Source organism: Juglans regia, chromosome 2 (assembly GCF_001411555.2).
Source record: "Juglans regia cultivar Chandler chromosome 2, Walnut 2.0, whole genome shotgun sequence".
NCBI lineage: Eukaryota > Viridiplantae > Streptophyta > Magnoliopsida > Fagales > Juglandaceae > Juglans > Juglans regia.
In genome coordinates, this window is record NC_049902.1 from 2,818,055 (window position 1) to 2,833,965 (window position 15,911).

General features: G+C 37.7%; 1 protein-coding gene across 1 annotated transcript; it reads left to right on the forward strand.

Moving 5' to 3' along the window:
- Positions 1-3,815: 3,815 nt before the first annotated feature.
- LOC108991471 lies at positions 3,816-15,621 on the forward strand. Its single transcript, XM_018965724.2, has 5 exons — positions 3,816-5,900; positions 6,863-7,858; positions 8,678-8,903; positions 14,582-14,724; positions 15,009-15,621. Exons 1-5 carry the CDS (start codon positions 4,116-4,118, stop codon positions 15,297-15,299), a joined length of 3,441 nt encoding a protein of 1,146 aa, XP_018821269.1. The 5' UTR covers positions 3,816-4,115; the 3' UTR covers positions 15,300-15,621.
- Positions 15,622-15,911: the final 290 nt, after the last annotated feature.

A 15,911-nucleotide genomic window follows, 5' to 3' on the forward strand; every position in this document is an offset into this window, starting at 1 on the left:
AAAGTATCACTCTCCCCCCATCATCATGCTCTATGCCACTTATATTCAATATCAAGAAAGAAGTGACATAAAACAAAAAAGACGCGTGAGCTTCACTCAGAAATTGGATTGTGTGTGTTTCGACCTCTTTTACATGTGTGAGCGTTCAATGAAAATCTTTAATGTATTGTCGTCTATTTAGATTGTTCAATTTTAATTATTGACTATGTATTTCTCCTAACTAAGAGTTTGGGAAAATATGATACCAAGGTTTTCATTAACAACATTGAATGATGGATTGCAATGTTCGTGTTTATCAACTTTTGTTTCAAGTCTCATCCAAATAGTTGGTTTATCAATTACATTGTAACTTGCCTTTTTTTAGCAATGACGTTCTCCGCATAGTGACTTATTGTTAGGCCCCCACGTCGAGTTGCCTCAAGGGGGGCAGCACAAGCCCTAGCCATGGAGGGTACTAGCACCTTGGCTAGCCCACAGCCATGCCTTCACAGCATGCGGGCTAGCGAGGCTAGCAAGCACACGGCAGCGCGCGCAGCACAAGTCAGCGCGCGCAGACACGCAGCACAGGCCAGCGCGCACAGGCGCGCAGCACAGGCCCGCGCGCACATGTGCGCAGCACCAGGCGCCCCAGCGGGCCGCACGCCCAGGCACTTCGCAGTGCGCAGGCCCGTGCGCACACCAGTGGGCCGCAGGGCCCTGCGCGCGCCCATACGCCACACAGACCAGCCAGTCCGCGCTCGCGCGCGCACGACCAGGCTGACCATGCCGCGCACCCGCATAGCCTTGGTTCCTCCTGTCGCACGCCAGCACGCCCATGCCAGCACGCCCACGCCCATCCTGCAGCGCACCAGCGAGGCTAGTGGCACGTCCCATGGCGTGCCATCCAGCGCACGGCTCCAGCCCGTGCCATGCGGAGCAGGCCAGTGGCATGCCATCCAGGCGTGCCATCCAGCGCACGGCTCCAGCCCGTGCCATGCAGCCAACGCCCAAGCCAACCACATGGGCCATGCCGAACCAACACTTAGCCATGGACCAACCAACCAACATGCAACCACTTGACCCACCTTGGGTCCGTGCATGTCACACCATGGTTTAATCCATGGCTCCCTTTTATTTGTTTTACTTATTTAGTCCTTTGATTATTTGTTATTTACTTTGAAGGGACCATTTTAGGGTTTCCAAGTTGTAACCTATAAATAGGACCACTAGTCATTACATTCTCATCTTTTGGCAAAACTCTTAGAGAGAGAACATTGTTTGAGAGATCATCTTCGGTGCAAGAGCACTTGGGCAATTTGGGTGCAATCCGTGAATCCCAAATTGATTTATCATTTTATGTAGTTTAATCATTCCTTGTGCAATACGTGAATCAAGGCTTGATTGTTCATTTGTTCTTTGTGTTATTTTAGTTATATAAGAGCAATAGTATTCTATATATTGTTCTTGGAGTTCCACATTTGTTCTTGAAGTTCTTCATTATTTTTTGGTCTCTCAATCCGTGTGAATCCACATTTCGACTATAACAAGTGTTAGTCAACTTTCCATAAGTTGCCCTAACCTTTTTGGTTGTCATAGCCGAATAGCATCACTTGGTAGGTCAAATCCCATTCGGCCAACTATTGCCTTATTGGGACTTGCCTAGCCGCCACCCAACATTCCTTTTGCATCCCTCATAATTAGGAAACTTTCCTAATTCCCATACTACCCTATTTCGGCAACCCTAGCTACCATCTACCATACCCTACTTGGGAACCCTAGCCGCCACCTCACTTACCATTTTGAGACAAACCCTAGCCGCCACACATACATTCCATAGTGAGCTAACCCTAGCCGCCAACTACCTTCCTAATTTGGCCAAACCTAGCTGCCCATTTCCGTACCCTTTTGGGCAGCCCTAGCCGCACACTTCCGTACCCACTTGGATAAACCCTAGCCACCATTATCCCTTGCCATTTCGGGAAACCCTACTATACCTCATAGCCGTGCATCACCCATCACCCTACCCTACACTTACATCATCCAACCCTAATATCATTTATCATTTCTAGCCGAAATACATATTCCCATATAGACACATTGGTCATCTTGACCTACATTGGACGTGGACCAAGCAAGAGAAGGACTTGGACTCGGTCACCTCAAGGTTACTATTGGCTTAGCAAGGCAAGTGTTTAGGAACTAGACCGGGGTCCCTAACATTTATACCTCATTTGGTTACTCAGTTTAGATGAGATGAGATATTTTGAATAATAGTAATATTTTTTATCTAAGATGAGATGAGATAGTTTGTAAAAAAATATTTGTTTAAATAGTAAGATGAGATGAGATAGTTTTTACTTTTTGAGATTTGAGATTTGATAAATAAGTGGATCCCACTAATGATTGAAAATCATTTTATAATTATTGGTAATAGTTATGAATATATTAAAAATATATATATTATAATTAATTAAAAAATATATCGTAAATAAGTTTATATCTCAAAATATATATTTTTAATATTTGCCGAAATTATCAAAATTACTCTATTTCTACCAAAAATTCAAATGGTGGACTTCAGCAGAGCGAAAGAGGCGTGAACAGGGATGAAGAATGGTCTCAAAATGAGATGGAAAAAAGAAAAGAGGACTACGGGATCGAATAAGAAAATAGTACTTTTGCACTGTTCACTAAATTTTTTATTATTTATGTCAGTTTTATACTGTTTATTTACTTTTTATGTCAATTTGGCACTATTCATTTACTATTTATGTTAGTTTTGCAATGTTTAGTTAACTTTTTATTGTTTATATCAATTATTAATTTCAAAACACGGAGATGAAATAAAAATAACCCACTTACTGTTTGGATAGGCAGACGAGTCTTGCCGTAGTATCTCATATGGGCATCCAAACGGGGCCTTAGTCAAGGGATACAGTCTCAAATCCAATTTGTTGGATATTATTTCCTTTTTTATGCTTTTTATGTTCATACTATATCTATTGCAATATGATTTCTGTTGGGTTCTCCCATTCCCTCCTTTTGTATTTTTAATTTTAATAAAATTATTGATTAGAAAAAGAAAGAAAAATGAAAAACTGTTGGGAAAAAAAATTATGGTATATGTTTTACTCTTATATTACGTGCATATTTGTGATTGCGGTAAGAAATATAGCTTATAATTTTAGGGCTTATAATTTAGATATTAAGTAATAAGTTCTATTGTTAAAAAATTATTTATTATTTGGTAATTATATGCACTTTCAACATGTTACATTTGTTTGAAAATAAATTAAAAAAGTAATTTCTAAAGTAGAAATGACGATCATTTGATTTTTTTTTTTTAAATTTTGATCACATCCTTAAAAGTTTGAAAGTTATATGAATATTTTCGTCAATTGACTATTTTTTTAAAATTTAAACAATATTTTGTGTTATTTAGAAAAATTCGTGTAAAGAAAAATATTAAAATAATTTTTTTTTTCAAACGTAATTTTTAACTTATTTGAGATTAAAAAATATTTTAATATGTAACATCTAAACAATTTTTTTTTTGTTAAATAGCTTTTAATATTATTTAAATATTTTTTTTAAGACTCATAACGCAACTCATATTAATTTAATTTTGTTGTTCATATTTTGGATTAATTTCTATTTAAAAATAGTTAAAGAATTAAAATTAAAAACATTAACGATTTTTTAATGAGAAATTCTTCTTACAGTTGGGACTGCAGCGCACTCCCAAAGTGGCAAAAACTCACCGTTTCACTTTAATTAGAATTTGACTTGTGTATCACTTTCTCTGTCCACAGCGCCAGGGCTCAGAGGTCAGCGCACCCGATCGGTCTCCACATATATATCGAACTATCGAGGTTCGTTTTCCTCCTACTCTTCTTCCTTCCTTTTCTAGTCATTCCAAATACCCCTCATTCTCAAATTCCTTCCAGCTGATTCCAAAATCCTCTATATTTTCCTTCAACGATCGTTATTGCATTTCAATTGTATGCGGGAGGGGCTATCCATCCTCGACCAAATCACGTCAGGGCCGTCGATCCTATGTAGGTTTGATTCCCTCACTTTTCAACTCCAATTCCATTACTTTTCAATCATTAATTTCTGATTTACCGAGTTCCCCGATGATCAATGGGGAGGGGACTCGTGGGGCCCCTGCCAAGGCTGCCTCTGTTGACCCGTCCGATTCTTTCCCCCAACCGAAATCGGACGGTGGAGGCGATACCTCACCCGTATCTCCGTCTCCGTCGCGGTATTCGTCATGTGGAGAGTCGGATTTCGAGCGCTATTGTAGCGCCAACTCGGTAATGGGCACCCCGAGCATGTGTAGCACAATCTCCGTGTTTAATGACTGCGTGGAGTCCGAGTTGTCTGGGTCTATGAGGAGTGATAGTGGTTTAGAGAATTTTAGTTTGGGAGGGAGGTTTGATAGGGATCAAGAGGACCCAAGACTTTCTGGTCTCGGTGATGAAGGTTCAGGAGATAGAACTGTTGAATTTTGCGAAGTAAATATGGTAGATGAAGAGGCGTTAAAGAGTGGAGCTAGTAGGACGTTGGAATTGTATGATACTGGGGAACTTGACATTTCACACGAAATGATAGCTTTGGGGGTTGCAAGTGGGTCAGTTGTGGGGTTCAATGATGATTCGGTTGAAGGTGGACGTAGTGAAGACGATGATGAAGATTCTATAGGGTCCAGAGAAGATGGTAAGTTAGGAGTATTTCAAGGTAGCGTTGAAGGGAACCTGTATAGGGACAGAGTTGGAGTAGGTTCTTCATCTAGGTCTGTTGGTGAAGGGGATGGTAGTTGCTATGATGGGTCGAGTTTGCTACCTGATTTTCAGTTTGAGGGAAGGGCTACAGGGAGGGAAGAAGAGGGAACATCATCAAGATATGAGCATTCGGAGGGTGAAGATTTGATGTATAATTATGGTACAGATGATGAGTGCAAGGATGATTTATTTGTTCAGAGAAACATGCATCATGTTCGGGAAGCAAAAGTGGAGAATGAAAATCCATTGCTCATGAACTCATCTGTGGCATTTGGTTCGGAAGATTGGGATGATTTCGTGCAAGAAATGGAGGGAGGTACACAGGTTTCTTTCACACTGGATGCAGTCCAGGACCAGAAAGAACATATACCTAAAGTCGAGGGAAACCTTCAGAATTCAAATTATGAATTATTCGTCGGGGTTCCAAGTACTGATCAAATGGACCAAGGACAAGTTGTGGCAGACATGCCTTTGGCCAAGAAACAAGATGAAGGTGATTATGCATTGGATAATGATATTGATATCTGTTCTCTGACCCCAAATGATGCTTCAAATTTGGCTGAAGCAGAGCAAATAGAAGATGTGAGGGACCATGTTGAAACCAGTTATCAAGTTCAAGGTGTTGACGGATTGGGTGGATATACAAAAAATACTTCCGTGATTCTTACTGGTTCTTCCAATTTCAATGAACCAGATCAAGATCTGAGAGACACTACTGTTACCAACAATCAAGTTCGAGCGGCTGACAAATCTGAATGTTTTGCAAGCACTGTCTTACAAATGGAGCTGAAGCAACCTGCAGAAGAAGTACCTGTGGAGATGGCTTTGAACATTGTGGATAGTGGCATGGAAAGGGGGCATCACTTTACTAAAACTGATGAAGTTATTGGCATTGACGACCGCCAAGTTTTAGAAAATCGAGATTTGGGGAATTCAAAAGAAAATTTGGACCTCTTTGATATTACAACTAATCAATGTGGTTCCTGCTCAACTGTTTCCCCTAAAAACATAAACACCGAATTATTTGAAGATCACAAGAATATGTTAATTTCATCAGTGTCTGAAAATAAGATGAAGATAGTTTCCAATCCTCCTGTTTCGGCTGATCTTTCTGATGGTCGTCCCACACCACTTCAGGTCAGTGATTAATTGCTCTGCAGTTGTATTTTTGGCAGCTAAAGAACTAGATTTGGTAATTTGTGTTATAACTTTGTCTAGTTTATGATTGAAAGACTAAACCGTTTAGGTTCTTATGTCATTTTGTTCTGGAAACTTCAATATGCATACAGATTTACTTATATAAAAAAAAAATGCGTACAGATTTAAGTTTTAAAGATTAAGGGCATGTTTGGGAAACCCTCTATCTCATCTCATCTCAAAATTTCTCATAGTTTTCTTCACAAACCTCACTCAAACACAAACACATTTTAATTTCAAAATCTTCAACTTTTTCATTTAATCATTACCTAATTATTACAAATTCCCCAAACTTCCAAACAAAACACAAAAAATAATACTACTTTTTCAAATTTCAAATAAAAAATAATATTCTAACAATATTTGAACTTTATAATATTTTTTATTCAACTTTTTTCTCTCTCCTTTTCCAAAATCCAATAAACATCTTAACTCAAACCATTTCACTACTATTCATAAAATTCTCATCTCATTTCATCCCCGAAGCATCCCCTAATTTCTTTTTTGATGGGTAAGTCTTAAAAATCACATTCACATAGTCATTTAGGTGATAATGGGAAATTCATCAATATTTAGAGATATTTTAATAAAACGCACAAAATTGATGCTGGAACCCGGAATTTAGAACTGAACCAAAACTTTGCTTCACTTGTTTGTTCTGGTTTCGGAACTTGGTTCCTGGAATCTAGTTGACATTCTGGCTTGCTAAGGTTGTAATGTATACTGATTATATATCTTAGTTGATTCGTCATGTTGCTTGTGCACTTGTATAGTTGATTGACTACCATCTGTGGGTATGTGCTATGGCAGTCTTAAATTTTTCTGCGAGGAATCCTTTGTGTATGGTCCTTCAAAGTTAACGGTTAATCTGGTTATTCTTATGTTTTGTTCTATTTCCGCAGGCAGACAATCTTGATATAAATGAATTCTATGATGAGGTTGTTCATGAAATGGAAGAAATCTTACTTGACTCTGGCAAGACTCCTGAGGCTAGATTCTCTCATGATAATACGATGTTTCAGTCACAGCTGTCTCTACCTTTAAGAGATGGAGGGTCAACTGCTTCTACTTCTGGTATAGATGATTCTTACCCACTCATTCATCACTCAGTGAGAATTGATGGGGTTGAAGTGGTTGGTGCAAGACAGAAGAAGGGAGATATCTCCCTTAGTGAAAGACTGGTTGGAGTGAAGGAATACACCGTGTATAAAATAAGAGTGTGGAGTGGCAAGGATCAATGGGAGGTTGAACGGCGATACCGTGATTTTTATACTCTATATCGTCAATTGAAAACATTATTTGCTGATCAAGGCTGGATTCTACCTTCTCCCTGGTCTTCTGTAGAAAAGGAATCCAGAAAGATTTTTGGGAATGCATCTCCTAATGTTATATCAGAGAGAAGTGTTCTTATTCAAGATTGTTTACGCTCAGTTCTCCATTCCAGGTTATTTTCCCGTACCCCAAGTGCATTGGCTTTGTTTTTGTCCTCACAAGATTCACTTCCGAGCTCTCCCCTGTCAAATACGCTGGTGTCCCAGTCTACATCTCTTGCTAGAAGGGAAGACACAGAAACCATTTCCACATTAGGGGAGACCATATCACTTATTGTTGAAATTCATCCCTACAAATCTATGAAACAGATGCTAGAAGCACAACATTATACATGTGCTGGATGCCACAAACATTTTGATGATGGGAAGACTCTGATGAGAGACTTTGTACAGACGTTTGGTTGGGGCAAGCCTCGACTTTGTGAATACAGTGGTCAATTATATTGCTCTTCATGCCATACAAATGAGACTGCAGTCTTACCAGCCAGAGTTTTGCATCATTGGGATTTTACCCTATATCCAGTTTCTCAATTGGCTAAATCGTATCTGGATTCTATTCATGATCAGGTAATTTGGAGACTGACTCATTCTTTATGGTTTGGAACGTTGTTACCTTTAGCTTCTTAATGCATGTAAATTAGTGGAGATCTAATGTGTAAGAAGCATTTAGAGAGTATTTTGTTCATTTGCTCTTTAAAAAATTAGCAAAAAGCAAGACTTCTATTTTATATAAATCCTGTTATCATATTTAACAGTGAGCACAGATATAACTGCGTGTATGTAGCACCTAGTTGTGCGATGTCCTTATCTCCAACTCTAATGCCTTCTTTTTGTAGGCAAAGGGAAAAAAATTGCTGTAGACAAGTTCATAATTGATATTGAAAGCAGGCTTCTTTTAGATTTTCCAAGATCTATTAGAATTGACAATTAATCTTAATATCTTGCCTTTCCCTTGTCATCTCTCTCTCTCTCTCTCCTCCCTCCTTAGAGTTTCCACACACCTGACCAGGTTAGGCTCAAATATCATGACGAGGTTGTATATCTATCTCATTCCAGGATTTTTTTCTTCTTTCCTGAAATGGCTCTGTGAGAAAATGTTATAGGGAAAAGGTAGTAAATAAATAACGAGTTATAGTCCTATGTTGCTTGACTAAATGTTGTTATGCACTTGCTGTGTATTTCGTCAGGGACACGCATTATAATATATTATGTTACAATAATCTTATTAAGAAAAAGTGAGAAGTACACAGGAAGTGTACTGACATGCATGATAAATTTTTTTAGTCTGTTTTTCTTCACACATTTTATAATCAAGTTAATCTTTCATTTTCAACTTAACTTTATTGGGGACCTTGATATATGTCCATAATGAGTTTTATCTTGCAGCCCATGCTTTGTGTTAGTGCGGTTAATCCTCTCCTATTCTCAAAGATCCCAGCCCTGCTTCATGTTATGGGTGTCAGGAAAAAAATAGGAACCATGCTTCCATATGTTCGTTGTCCATTTCGTAGGACCATCAACAAAGGACTTGGGTCTCGAAGATACCTTCTTGAAAGCAATGACTTTTTTGCACTTAGAGACCTCATTGATCTTTCCAGAGGGGCCTTTGCAGGTTAGCTTCGTATCATCAATTTAGGGTTGACTCTTGTTTTCTTTGGAAGTTTGAAAATTTTTATGTCCTTATGTGTGAAGGTGTCTGCTTGTACTGCTTCTGGATTAAATCTTGGTGTGGTATGGAAACATAGCCTGAGAAATACGTGCCCATGCAACCGATGAGGTGTAATTAATTACATTTTCCAGTAAGTTGGTGTACCTTTTAGTAAAGGTCGGCATGGTAGCACCAATTGCTGCCTTTGGTAAGAGCGGCATGATACACGTTTGGAAAATGACAATTATTTGTTGTCATAGCATCTTTTCTGAGGATGAAATAACTCTGGCCTCACAGAAAAAAGAAAAGATCCTACTAGAGGATTCAAGGCTTGAAGTTTTTCATGTGCTGATGATCTGCTGAGCACATTTAATATTGGCCTGGTATATTTTCTTTTATCAGAAAGACAATAGTATATTTTAGGGGTGTGCATCCGGATATCTGGATATCCAGCCATAATGGGATCCAGATGGTAAAATCCAGGCGGTTATCCGCCCGGACTAATCCGGAAAAAATCTGGGCGGATAACCGGATTCAATATATAAATCCAGATTTTTCACTATAATCCGGATTGTTCACTATAAACCCGGATTTTGCACTATAATCCGGGTTGTTATTACTTTTTTTTTTTTTTTAAAGAAGACTAAACTTAAAAAAATGTTTTTATAGCACTTGTATTTTTTTAAAAAAAATCTGATATGCTTAAATTGCCCAGATTTTTTTTTAAAAATAATTTAAGCACTTATTAAAAGATTTTTATAAAAAAAAAATTAAACAAAAAAATAAATAAAAATGCAAAATAAATAATATTGTGGTTACATCACAATGCAAAACATAAATTTACAAAGAACAAAATGCATTAGTCTTCACATATTGAATCTGGAATTGGGGGGAAAAATTGATTTCTTTCACCTTGATCTGGTGATGCCATTTTGGGAAATTTTCTACTGGACTGAGTCTCCATAAGCTACTAACAACATCAATTACAACAGAAAAATGAAAACTATAATGATTAGAAACAATAAGTCAAAAAGAACAAGAGAATTAAACTTGAAACAAAACCTCACAAAGACACTACAATAATTATTGTCTTACAACTTTAGTTCTTGGGTCTATATCACCAAGAAAAAGTCTCATCTTTCTTCTAGGAGCACTCTTAGATTCATGTTCCATGACTGGCTCATACTACAAATATTAAATTTACAAAGGAGTTTCATATATGTGAAAATTCTTAAGCACAATATCAATTCCAATGAATTATTACAAAAATAAAGGGAACCTTAAGAAGAGGGTTAAGTTGAAGTTGAAGTTGCTTAAGTTGCTGAAGTTGAAGGAAGATGGTTACCTTAAGTAGAAAAAAATGTAGAGGTTAAGTTAAATGGATAAATTAGTAATAAAAAATTAAACTTAACAAATAAAAGTGTTTACCTTCGATATCAATGCGTTCTACATGCTCCTCCACCTCCCAAGAACTAAGTGGTTCATAAGTCAACCAATTTTGCGTGCAGATTAGTGCTTGGACAGTCTCCGGCGCTAATGAGCTTCGGTATGGGTCTATTACACGTCCACAGGTGTTGAATGCGAACTCGGATGCGACGATGGAAATAAGGATGACCAATACATTACGTGCGATCTTCGCAAGGATGGGATATCTAAATGAGTTCTTCTTCCACCAATCCAAGATATCAAACTCGGGTACTTTTGGTTCAATCACATCTGACAAATACCTATCAATGTCCGTGCTAAGTACCGAACTATTTTGCTTCTCAAGATATTGCTCTAGAGCTGTATTAAAATCTTCACAGTTTAGGTCATCACCAATAATACTTGAGAAACTTCTATGGGCTATATTTGATCTTCCACTATCTAGCCCATGAAACTTGTGGTATTGCTCAATCAAAAGATTCATGAGCAATCTTACATTGGCCTCAATTCTATCTCTGCATTCATCCCCTTTGCACATTTTTAACCAATATGACAAGGCTGTAATCTTATATTGAGGGTCAAGGACAAAATCTACATAAACAATCATGTTCATTCTATCCGTGTTCCCTCAATATTTATCAAACTTAGGTTTCATAGTAGAAGCCATCCTCATCAACATATCATCCTCACTTTGACCCATTTTGTTCAAAGTGTTCTCAATTGTACAAATTTGTTGAAATAACATATTAGAGATCACATACAATGAGCCAGAGATTTTCAAAGTGACATCATAAAAAATTTTTAGAAACTTAATAAAAATACGAGCCATTTGCCAATCTTCAAACGGAGGTGCCAAAAGCTGTGACTCATTGTGATACCCCATATGATATGGATAAGGTTATGTGGTGTATAAGATCCCACATTGCTTGGGAAGGAGAAATTCTTGCTCTTTATAAGGTTCCAATGGGGCTCCAATTGTATCATTGATTAGTCATTTTGGAATATAGGCCATGTGGTTTGGGTCTTCCATTGGGGCGTTACAAATGGTATCAAAGAATATCCCAACTAGAAATGTGGGACTTGAGCCGTGCCACCTATAATGGACAGGCCTGACGATGACATTGGGAATTTAAGGAGGGTAGATTGTGATACCCCATATGATATGGATAAGGGTAGGTGGTGTATGAGATCTCACATTACTTGGGAAGGAGAAGTTCTTGCTCTTTTTAAGGTTCCAATGGGGCTCCAATTGTATCATTGACTAGTCATTTTGTAGTATAGGCCATGTGGTTTGGATCTTCCATTGGGGCGTTACACTCCTTCACTCCTATTAGCACAAAAGCTCTTTCGTATTTTTCAATAATACTAAGCATTAGGTATGTTGAGTTCCATCTAGTAGGAACATCTAGACACACTATTTTTTCACACACAATATTCAGTTCATTTGCACATGTTTTAAACATATCAAGCCTTATCGGTGAGGACCTCACAAATCTTATTGCTGCTATAATCTTATTTTTTTTATAAGTAAATCAGACTTCTCTAATCTTATTTGCAACATCATGAATAATTTTTAAATCATCACATATAATGAGGTTTAAAATATGTGCAGCACATCGCACATGTATGAACTCGCCTCCCAAAATTGTGAAATCCTTATCTCTTATGTTCATCCTCACATGATCAATAAAAACATCATTAAAGGAGGCATTATCTACAGTGATCGTACAAAGGCGATTAATCTCCCAATCCACCAAGCAAGACTCTAACATCCAAGCAAATGTCTCACCCCTATGATTAAAAATCTTGAAAAACATTATAATTTTTTTGTATAATACCCAACTTTAATCAATATAATGACATGTAACACTAATATAATTCTTGTTTTGCATCGATATCCATATATCGGTGGTCAAACAAACTCTTTAATTGCTCAACAATGCCTTCAACCTTTGTTTCTCCTCCTTGTATAGACCAATACACTCTTTTTGGAAGTTGGTAATGGATGACAAGGTGTGTCTAGGCCCTAAATAACCCAAAAGTTTAACAAATGCCGAATGCTCTATAACCTTGAATGGCAACTCACACTGGATAAACAAATTAGAATCATCGCCTTTAACTTTTCACGATCATATTGTCCAAACACTTGAGGGCTAGATCCTTTACCATTCATCCTAACTCTAGTGTGTGATGGTGATTTATCCTTCCCAAGGTTTTTATTCTCTCTAATGGGAGAGTTTGGATAAACATATCTTAGGTGGTGTGACATTGATGAAGTACCATTTTTATAATGGCATCCATAAATCTTGAAGCAATAATTGCATTGAGCTTTAGATGCAATGGGATCAACATGTTCAGCCCTTGTAAAATGATTCTATACATGAGATTGGTTGGTAGATGGCTCTTTTTGACTTTGGGGGGAGAGATGGTGTGGGGTTTGGGGTATTCATAGAGGAAGGCACTAAAGGACTAGTATTTTCCTCCATGTCCAATGAAATAGGCGTTGGTTCACCAACACTACCACTAAAATCACCAATCACCTTCCATCTGTTTTAAACATAAAAAATAATGTATATGCTTCAGCATTGTTATGGAAAGATATCAGGACAGTGAAATGTAAACTGATGTATAAATATATTTTGCATTAGTCACAGTGAAAGAAACAGGATAGATAAAACAGAGAACAATCTGAGCCTAAAATTATAGTTTCATAACAACAATTTTTCAGATGAGTAATATAATATATTTATGAAAAAAACTCATATTTTCTTTTTCATTTATTGGCCATGGTTCAATCAAACGCATTGCAGTTGACATCTTTTTCTCAAATGTATTTGTGTTAATGATCAAAATAGAATAATCATGGCAAACATTGAGGTCCTACATTAGAAAAACAAACATGCAGCAGATGTATCACCAAGTCCAAAAGATGTCTTATTCCTTGAACTATCACCACAAGCTATAAACTTCAATATTAGAGATATCATCCCACAATTTGTCTGTATGTACTTAAACAGGTTAGTGGCTGCCCACTCTCACTCTCCTCCAAAATGTTTGATGCCTAACTACCAGGCAGAAAGCTACCCAACCTGCATGCTAGCAGGCAAGTGGCATGATGGCATCTAATGAAAGACTTCTGAGGAAGCCCTTTTTTAAATAAGTGAAGGAAAATGTATGTATATGTAACTCTAAAATATTTCGCTTGTAATGGTTGCTAGGAAATTAGGAATTTACTACTATCATTTAGTTAATGTAGACAACAAGATTGAACTGACCAAGAAGAATGGTTTTTTTTGGTTTCTTATCAATAGATTCATTACTGTAGCGTAATTTGTCTCTCTGTGATGCAAAGTGGCAAACACAATTTCTGTGCAGATATGAATAAATCCATGTGACTTTTAAATTGCACAGAACTCCGTATACTAAGCTTTCCGTTCTACCACTCTTTCCATCCAAATAGTCTCTCTCTTGAAACTTCGTGACTTCCATCCATCTTTTTGTCCTACCCAGAAGAGACCGAGTTACAGATTACATTTCATTGACCACTAGTCCACTACACATTATGGGTTGGCTTAGCAAAATTTTAAAGGCTCAGGACACAAAGATTCAGAAGAGCATTTCACATGCAAAGCAACCCACTTCCTCAAATCTATATAAACCGAGTGGATAGATGAACATACTGTAGGTTTCGGAGTTGAGAGAGAGAGATGGGGCAAACGGCAACACCGGACGGAACAAAACCAGTGAAATGAGAGGCAGAGAGGTGACGGCAGGGCTAGGGTTTCACCGTTTCAGAAAGGTCCTGTGACAGTTCGACTTCGTTTGCCAAAAACGCAGAGACTGAAACAAGAATGAAAGTCGAGGGAATGAGGATTAAATCTCATGGGTGTAAAATGGTGTTGTTTTCCATGAGCAAAACGACGCCGTTGCTAATGGAAAACGATGCCGTTTTGAATCAAAACCAGTATTTTTTTAAAAAAAGCAGCCGGTTATGGAAACCGGGTTAAAATATGGATCCGTAACCGGAACAGGGCGGGTACTCTCTCTCTCTCTCTTAACCTGCCTGGGTTTAATCCGGGCGGAAAACTGCCCGGATCCACCCGGATTCCGGGTTTCGGACCGGACCAGAAAAAAATGGGGCCTTGTTCTACACCCTTAGTATATTTTCCTTTCAAATATGTCTCTATGCAGTCCTAATCTATTAATTCTTATGGCAGCGTTACCTGTGATGGTGGAAACTGTCTCAAACAAAATCATGGAGCACATTACAGAGCAGTGCCTCATCTGCTGTGATGTAGGAGTCCCCTGTGGTGCTCGACAAGCTTGTAACGATCCTTCTGCTCTCATTTTTCCATTTCAGGTGGGCTTCTGTACAATATACCACAAATTAATTTTGCATGATTTTACTGTCTTTACGTCTGTGTTTGAAAATGAGTACTGTATGATATTTCTTATGTTAACTCTTCCATAGACGAAGTCATGCTCAGGTTATGGCCCATCGGTTAGCGGATTCAGTGGGCACCATCACTGTCAAACTATACATCTATTTTATGCTTATTTGTTTCTCTGTATATGTTTTCCAAATTGACTTTCTCTTAATGGAACTTGAGAGTGGTTTTGCTTGACCTGCAAAATAATCAACAGGAAGCCGAGGTTGAAAGGTGTACATCTTGCAAATCGTTATTCCATAAGCCCTGCTTCGAAAAGCTCACATACTGCTCTTGTGGGGTCCAAATTAGGGTGGAAGAGGGTGTAAACTACAGGCCCGGTGGTGAGGGTAGTAGAGCTTTGGGCTTGCTGGGGAGGAGATCCAATTCTGGGCTATCTGCAGGCTTGTTCTCTGGACTGTTTGCAAAGGCAAAACCAGAAAAGATGGAGCATAAAGACGGTGATAATGTAATATTAATGGGTTCCTTGCCAAGTACTTCTCTGTGATCACCTGTAATTGCATTTGTATCATCCATTATTGTACTTGATCTGAAAACAACAAGGTCATTTGTTGTGCCTATGGGTATATATTCAATAATTGAGTGTTGGCTTAGCCCACGTATTGTTGTAGCTAAGGTGAGAATTTTTTCTCTTTCTTACTTGGCTATTAGTTGCATCTGTAATAGGCAATGTTTTGTAGACAAAGGGAGCTCTCCTCGCTATATGGCCGATACATCTTTGTTCATAATTCTGGCTCGTTTCGTACAGTTTTAGACATTTTTGTATTCCGTTGTGCAATGTGTTATATGGCATTTATGTGATTTTTGAATATGGATAGATTTTTTCTAGACTGCATTTTATAGCTTTGAATCCAGGTTGCATTTATGTATTTTTTTTTTAAAATTATAACAGCATTTATGTTATTTTAATTTGTTTTCTCGTTCTCTTCTTTTGAATTTGAATGGCATTTTTGTTATTTATCATATTTTTTCTATTTAATTTTCTTTGCTTTCTTCGCTCCTTTATTTATTTATTTTTCTTTATCTGAAAATAAAATGCAGGTCTATTTTAAAACTATTTTGGAGTTGGGGAAGTATAAATTATTACAGATGGCATATT